This window comes from Alosa pseudoharengus, unplaced genomic scaffold, assembly GCF_046254945.1.
Source record: "Alosa pseudoharengus isolate Yale_2024_CS ecotype anadromous, Long Island Sound unplaced genomic scaffold, YU_APseudo_1.1 YU_APseudo_1.1_scf_76, whole genome shotgun sequence".
Taxonomy (NCBI): Eukaryota; Metazoa; Chordata; class Actinopteri; order Clupeiformes; family Clupeidae; genus Alosa; species Alosa pseudoharengus.
Window position 1 is genome coordinate 67501 of NW_027468866.1, and position 7500 is coordinate 75000.

Genomic DNA, 7500 nt, shown 5'->3' on the forward strand with positions numbered 1-7500 from the left:
CGAAAGGCACATATAAAGCACAGCTAAAGATGCACTGTCACCAGATGCAAGCAGCAACTCCTCTGCAGGATAAATATCCTTAGGATTTTTATTCAGTCATTCGAACATTATTAGGGTAAGTGTTGCTTTTTTCAGGCTATTTTTTCAATGGTAACCCCTTGTCAGTCAATAGTAAAAGTAATTAACTGTGTAGAACTGTTTTGTCGTTGACTATGAGACCACGGTGAAGTCAGTTTCACTTTGCCTATGAGTTCAAATAATATACGAGTGCAGATCTGTGTAGGCTATACTCTGCTAGTCACAAACAGGTTTTAGTAAAGCATTAGTGGAATACCTGTTCCATACGGTCTCGTGTGCAAGCAGACTCCTTCAAATGCACCACTGACTAACAAAATACCAATGCGCTGTTTGAAGTTGTGCTGCTTGCTGTTAAAGGGAATGATATATGTCACTCTCAGTGGTTTAAAGGATGTTACGCCCAAAACACACAGCATGGCTGATTACGAAACATAAGAACAACCTTTTTGCACCAAGTGCCCGACATTTGATCACATAATCGCGCCATTAAATTAGTGAATGTGGGCTGGTCACGCCTTCTATAAACTTTGCGCCTCTGACCATCCATTTCTGATCACCAAAATAGAGCCCTCAAAGTTTCTGATCACCAAAATAGAGCCCTCAAAGTTTCTGATCACCAAAATAGAGCCCTCACAGTTTCTGTAATGTGCCTGGACATTGGAGGAGCTGAAGATAGATTCACTTCCTCAAGGTCACTGGGTTCATTGCACCTTTTCAGTGTCTGTGCGTGTGTGTGTGTGTGTGTGTGTGTGTGAATGCTCTGATGTGCTCTGTCTGATGTGGTTCTGTCCCAACACACTCCTTCTCTCACCTCTGTGCAGTATGCCATACCACCCACCTCACACATACATACACTTAGGTTTGGTCATCATACACACACACACACACACACACACACACACACACACACACACACACACAGACACACACACACGCACACACTCTCTTTCTCTCTCACACACACACACACACACACACACACACACACCTAAGTGCACACAAGCAGCACACACATGCATACCTTGCCGACTCACAAAAGCACATTAATCAACATTATATAATACACTGAAAGCAGTTCTGAAGAGTTGAGTTTTAATAGATGATTTGAAGATGAACAGGTCATTGCCGTCCCGAATGTATTCTGAAGAGTTGAGTTTTTTAATAGATGGTTTGAAAATGGATAGGTCATTGCTGTCCCGAATGTGTTCTGAAGAGTTGAGTTTTAATAGATGATTTGAAAATGGACCGGTCATTGCCGTTCTGAATGTGTTTGGGCAGGCGTTCCAAAGGGCCAGGGCAGCAATGGAAAAGGTTCTATCACCCCATGGAATCAATGACGCTATATTAAGAAGTGAGCCAACTGCAGACTTCTTTCAACTGCAGTTTGATTGATATAACGTGGAATTTAATAATAATAATAACAATAATAATAATAATAATAATAATAATAATAATAATAATAATAATACAATTATTAAAATACTGTATGTATCTTGGCAAATTAACTTTTCATAAAGGCCTATAACACAGAGACTGAAAGGCTTCCCCTGCTGTTGTGACAAACTACTGCTGCAGGATGCATATAGATGTCTCTTGATATCAATCTCATTTATAAAACATCTCTAGTAATAACGTTGGGCTCCTCTCTTTTATACAACATCTCTAAAATAATAACTCAACCTGAATGCAGTTCTGCTGGGAGAATCTGTTCCAATTCAAAGTCAAATCCAAGTGTGAATTTACTGCAGCAATAAGGAAGCAGAGTGGCAACAATGCTTTGGTTTGTGAACAGAATATGTTGGGCAGTAGTGTGTTTCTGTGTCTAGTGTGGTAGTGAGAGAGAGAGAAAGAGAGAGAAATACTTTTCCTCTCATCAAAGTTTGTTTAAGCTTTCACTTTCTGGCTGTCGAGGCGGGGTCTATGCGCCGAACGGGCTCGCCGAGAGAGAGAGAGAGAGAGCGAGAGTGTATGTGTGTGTGTGTGTGTGTGTGTCTGTGAGCGTGCGGGCTTTGGGGGTGAAGGGACGCACGCAGACGCAGCAGCGCGCGGAGCAGAGTGCCATGCAGCGGCTCAGCGAACTTCCACCCAACTTCTCAACCACGTTCTCCCGGCGAAACTCTCTCCCGTAGAGCTATGTATTCACCCTACTGCCTCACGCAGGTAAAGAAAAGACGACCTCGCCATTTTGACAGTTGTTTGCCTTGTTTGAGGTCTTTTTTTTTCGACTGTACTTTTGTAACAAATCTTAACGCGATTGCTTCCGGGCGGCGCGTGAACTTGTATGTTTTTGTTTTGTCTCCTGCCCTGTGGCGTGCTGCTTGTTCCATATCAGTCCGGTCCGTTGCTGTTAACCGCTCTTTTGCTTCGCTCTCCCCTCTCTCCTTCCCGCTCCCGCTCTCATTCTCTCTCGCCAGTTGTGGCACCTTTCCAGAACACATTTTCTCCTTCTGCGGCGCACTGCACATGCTTTGGGGGGAAAATGGCGCTGCGGCTTCATATCAGTTTGATATAAAAAAGTAAGGAGGCGTGCCGATGTCGAGTGCTTTTCTCCTGCGCGACGACGGAGTTTACTTCGGACTCCGGAGAAAAATGTAGCCCACGCTTATATAATTAACAACGTTATATAATTAACAACGTTATATATTATTGTACATCTGTGTTTGGTGGAATAAACGCGATAGAGAGAGAGAGAGAGAGAGAGAGAAAGAGAGTAGTGTAGTACTATTAAAGGGGCGTGGTGCGGGACGTCAAGGTTGTAGACAACTCACGGTTAACTGGCTGTCCGTGAGCAAAGCCACCATCAGAGCGTGCGCCGGTGGTGTTTGTCAGTGTCAACCCGGTTAAGATAATAAAGCGTGAGGCCTATTTCTAGGTGACCTGTGCTCTCCATTCATTTCTATTGTCCACTGTAAAACAATTACATCTATTTGCATCACTGAGTGAAACAAAGACATGCACATATTATTATCCCCATAGTTGAGGCCGAGGAGCACAACCTATTGCGAATTTAAAGAAATTATTCTGCTTTCCCTCTGTTGACGTCATTTTAATCCTATAATCTAACACACACATGTTGTGAATTAAACCAGCACAGACATTCAAACGCCATCTACGTAAAATGTTTATTTTCCTAAGCGCAGGTTTGCTTTTGGGCCAAGCTCGACAGTGCGAATGTAAAATAAAGCCAAGCAGAATTTAAGTTGATTTTTTCCCTCTTTTCCTTTCTCCTCTCTCTCTCTCTCTCTCTCTCTCTCTCTCTGCCTTTACGACCGCTTGGCTCAGTCGATCCAGGGCTCCGTTTTCGTCTTTGTTTAGGTTTTGTAGGCTATACTTTCGGGAAGCAGGGCTGGTGGTTTGCACGCGGCCTGGCCTTCTGGCACTCGGGTCACAGAAGGACAGAAAAACCTAATAGTTTAGCCTATTTATTCACTTTTTGGATACACTGTTTATTTAAAACACACACTGGAGCATATCTGTATAGCCTTTTGGGGTGATTTATGTGTCTTTTTCCTCCTGCCCCCGGCTTTTGGCAGAATATTCTGAAACACTGAGGTCAGATAAGGTCAGGAGCAAGAGAGTGTCTCGCTCATTTTTGTCGACAAGTCGCGAATGTGAAAAGCTGATATTGGCTGCGCGAGGGCGCTTTGGAGAAGTGCGTGCGCATATGCTCGCCTTTTCCACGCTCGTGAGGAGAACTGCCGACGGCTTCGCACGAGGGCCCGACTCGGCCTTCACATTCCGCGTGGCTTGTATGCAAGGGCCTATACTTCAACAGTTTCAATATTTTAATTGGCAAAACTTAAGTTTTAGTATTAATAATTTTAATACTAATAGAAATAAAATAAAGGTTTTAAATACTCTCACCAGTTGTAGCTCATAAGGCGACAAATGACAGCAATTGGCATTCTGTAGGCCAGTCGCCAAATGCGACAGCACTCTGGATAAAAGGTACACGCATACACGCATCGGTCGATGTCAGAATAGTGTAGAACTAGAGTCTTTATATTTTTCTTCATTGGGAAACAGAGTACAACTATAATAGGCTACCACTCAGCTGAGCTGCCTGTTCTTCAGAGCTCCTTTGTGTCCACGTAGCCACGGTCCACTGCAGTTGTGTGATGGTGGGAAAATAAATCCAACATGGTAAATCATGGTAAATACAATGCATATACATGTTATTTGTTAACCATTTTATTTATACTTTATTTGTTTGATGTCGTTGTTATTGTTCTGGAGTCTACAGGAGGATCATGCCAGAGTTCTTCCCGACCGAATCAGTGCGCCACTCTCTCCGCTCGCATCTAAAAAAATAATAATACTACTACTACTAATAATAAATTACTATTATTTCCTCCTGATATTAGATTCATACATTATAACTTCGTATATATTAAATTTGTTAAAGGACAATTTGACGGGGACATTATGTGTCCCTTGTTTGTATGCCAAGGAAGTTTAGCGAATATTTGGGCAATGCAGGGGATATTTAACCCCATTGCATGTTCTATTATATATATTTTATGTATAGTTTTAAACAATGTATTCAGTAATCACTGGTTTAGTTTAAGATCTACCTAAATTGGGCCTCATAAGCATGACATAATGCAGGCCTAGTATTTACCTAGTGTGAGCCGAATATATAGTGCACTGGCGTTTACATCATTTGTAATTTCGAGTGAGTATAGGATAACTTATAGTTAAACATGTTTAAGTATTACTTAGACAGGCAAAAGCTGCCTGTAACGTGTTGCGAGCGGTTTTGTCTTCAGTCTTTGCGCGCTTCACATCTTGTGGATTTCTGCGGAGCCTGAAGCTAAACGGGAGCTTTTCTGGAATCAATAAAAAAGACGTTTCTTGCCAACATTACACAGAGAACGACCGTGTGCATCTGGTTTTCTGCGGTTTTACCCCCATTAATTAAAATGCATTGCCCTGAGAACACTCCCAACCATCACGGACGGGATTCAGGCTCGCCGCACGTTAAACAAGTCTGAAGTGTTGGGCTTTACAGAACGCTGGCGTATATTTTGTAATTAGGGGGCCGAGTAAAGTTTATAAGAGGAGAGGAGCTGTTTGGGGTTTGTAGGTGCGGGCGAGGAGGATGCGCAGCAAGCTAATGAGGGACGTACGTTAAATGAATGCACTCTTTGTGTGTGTGTGTGTGTGTGTGTGTGTGTTTGTGTGTGTGTGTATGTGTGTGTGTGTGCATGTGTGTGTGTATCCCGTTAGATCTCAGCGTAGCGCGAGCGTTTTGCGCTCCGGAATCCCTTCCCATTGTCTCGCGATTGCTATTGCCGCCTGTGTAATCTCGCCCATTTAATTTTCATGAAAAATTAAACACAAAACACACACACACACACACACAAAACAAAAAAATCTGCGTGGGCATACACGAGGTATGCGGGCACGCGTGTGAATTATGTATTATTAACGTCAATAAAAGCTTTTCTGGAAAGAACAGGTGGCGCGCGTGGAGTCGGCGTGGGTGGATAATGGAACGGAAGAACGGCTCGCCAAATTCGCCAAGCTGCCGCGGAGACATTCAAGCGGCTTCTGATTTCGCGTATTTACTTATTTATTTATGGTTTAATTGGCCCGAGGCCCTTGCCACTCACTGCGTCAGTCTACTCATTTACATGAAGTTTTAATGCTTTGATTACAGTGGTGGAAAATTGTGTAACACAAAATGTTTTATGTAGCCAATTGTCGCCTGAAACATCATTTTATATATGTATGGAGTTGTGCGGAGTGCTATATTATTTATTATTTCCAAAATGTGCATGTTAAGTGTAAGATAAGTGTTATGAGTGTTTCGCTTCAGTAAGACGGTGGATAGCCTACTGATGCATGAGTGCGTTTCTTGTATGGCCTACATTTCGAGACGAAAAGTCAGTGTAGCAGGCAATTACCTTTGCATATAAGCCTGTATTTTATGCAATAATTTCGCCAGATTCAGCAATTCGTAACTTGTAGTCTGGGCTGGTTTTCACGGTTTGTTTTAACGAGTCGAGCGCAGGCCGACTGCATTTCCCTCTCGCGGGCAGAGAGCCGTTACCGTGCACAGTCAGCGTCTTTCGCCGCCGTGGGGAAGCCTCAGCGCCGCTAAAGGCAGCTCCGTGAGACCGTGGCTTGAAGTTACAGTTCGGTGCATAGTGTATCACGTGATGGGTGCGTACTACTGCTGTCTGTTAAAATCGGCTCTCGATTCCTTCCTTTTGTATTTTGACGGACCGTTTTAACTCCAGAATATCATTAGATATCATTTTAACAAAAAAAAAAAAACATTTTAAAAAGTTGTTTATTTTTAAAAAAATGTAATTTTACATATTGAAATTGGCAAGGATGACCAGACAGAAAGAACATAATAAAGGAAAAGTAAGAAGGGAGATTGGCAGATATGACCAAATAATATAGGGCCTGTATTACAGCCTCTGAATGACGTGTGGGCTGTTTTGCATCTTTGTGCTGCTGCAGGCCTTATGTTTGACATCTCTGAGATAGAAAGAAAGAAAGAAAGAAAGAGAAAGAAAGAAAGAAAGATGGAAAGAAAGAAAGATAGGCTAAGATAGGTGTGTGTGAGACAGAGAGAAAAATGTTAAATGAAGAAAACCTAACCTACACTTTTAAAGTACCTTCTTCTTCTTCTTCTCTCTCTCTCTCTCTGTCTCTCTCTCTCTCTCTCTCTCTCTCTCTGTTAACTAATTCATCCTCTTCAGACCCCTTTCAGTAGAATAGCCCCTTTTGCCGTTCGTTCTTTTTCTGTATCTCTCTGGCTCTCTCTCTCTCTCTCTCTCTGTCTCTCTCGTCTCTCTGTTAACTAATTCATCCTCTTCAGACCCTTTTTACTAGAAACCCCCCCAACCCCCCCCCCCACCCCCCACCCCCGCTCTGCTTACCCACAATTCACATGGTTATCTGATCCATCTCGACACTTGATAAGGTCATGTGACCTGACCCCATGCGGTGAATCGGTGGGACGATCACAGCGCGCCCGTCTCGCCTGACGCGCCTATATGGCCACTTGATCCCTATAGCAGCCTCACCGCCTCGCCAGCCTGGGCTAAGGTCACGATTAACCTCCGCATCTCAGTGTGTGTGTGTGTGTGTGTGTGTGTGTCTGTGTGTGTGTGTGTGTGTGTGTGTGTGTGTGTGTGGGTGTGTGTGTGTGTGTTAGCCTTCCGTGGGGAAACTGCAGTTCAGACATGAGAACATTTGCACCAGCCTTATCATTCATTCATCCATTCACCTCCAGTGACATTTTGGTGTCAGAATTTGCCACCTTGAATGTGGTATAGATGGTTCTCATACACCCGGAAGCAGATTAGGCGTCTTGCGTTATCTTAACTTGGCATATATATCCGTGGACTTTTGCTGAATTTGCCACCTTGAATGTGGTATAGATGGTTCTCATACACCCGGAAG

General features: G+C 43.3%; 1 protein-coding gene across 3 annotated transcripts in view; it reads left to right on the forward strand.

Annotated features, from left to right (window-relative positions):
• LOC143111240 (nuclear factor 1 X-type-like) overlaps window positions 1-7500 on the forward strand; it is a 119204-nt gene that overhangs the window by 11910 nt on the left and 99794 nt on the right. Inside the window, exon 1 of one of the 3 annotated variants that reach the window (XM_076273431.1) lies at window positions 2058-2238. The exons of the other annotated variants lie outside the window; for them this stretch is intronic. Within the exon in view, the coding sequence (XP_076129546.1) occupies window positions 2212-2238 (27 nt within the window). The 5' untranslated portion in view covers window positions 2058-2211. Of the gene's footprint in view, window positions 1-2057; window positions 2239-7500 lie in introns of those variants that run through there. 3 annotated transcript variants of the gene reach the window in all.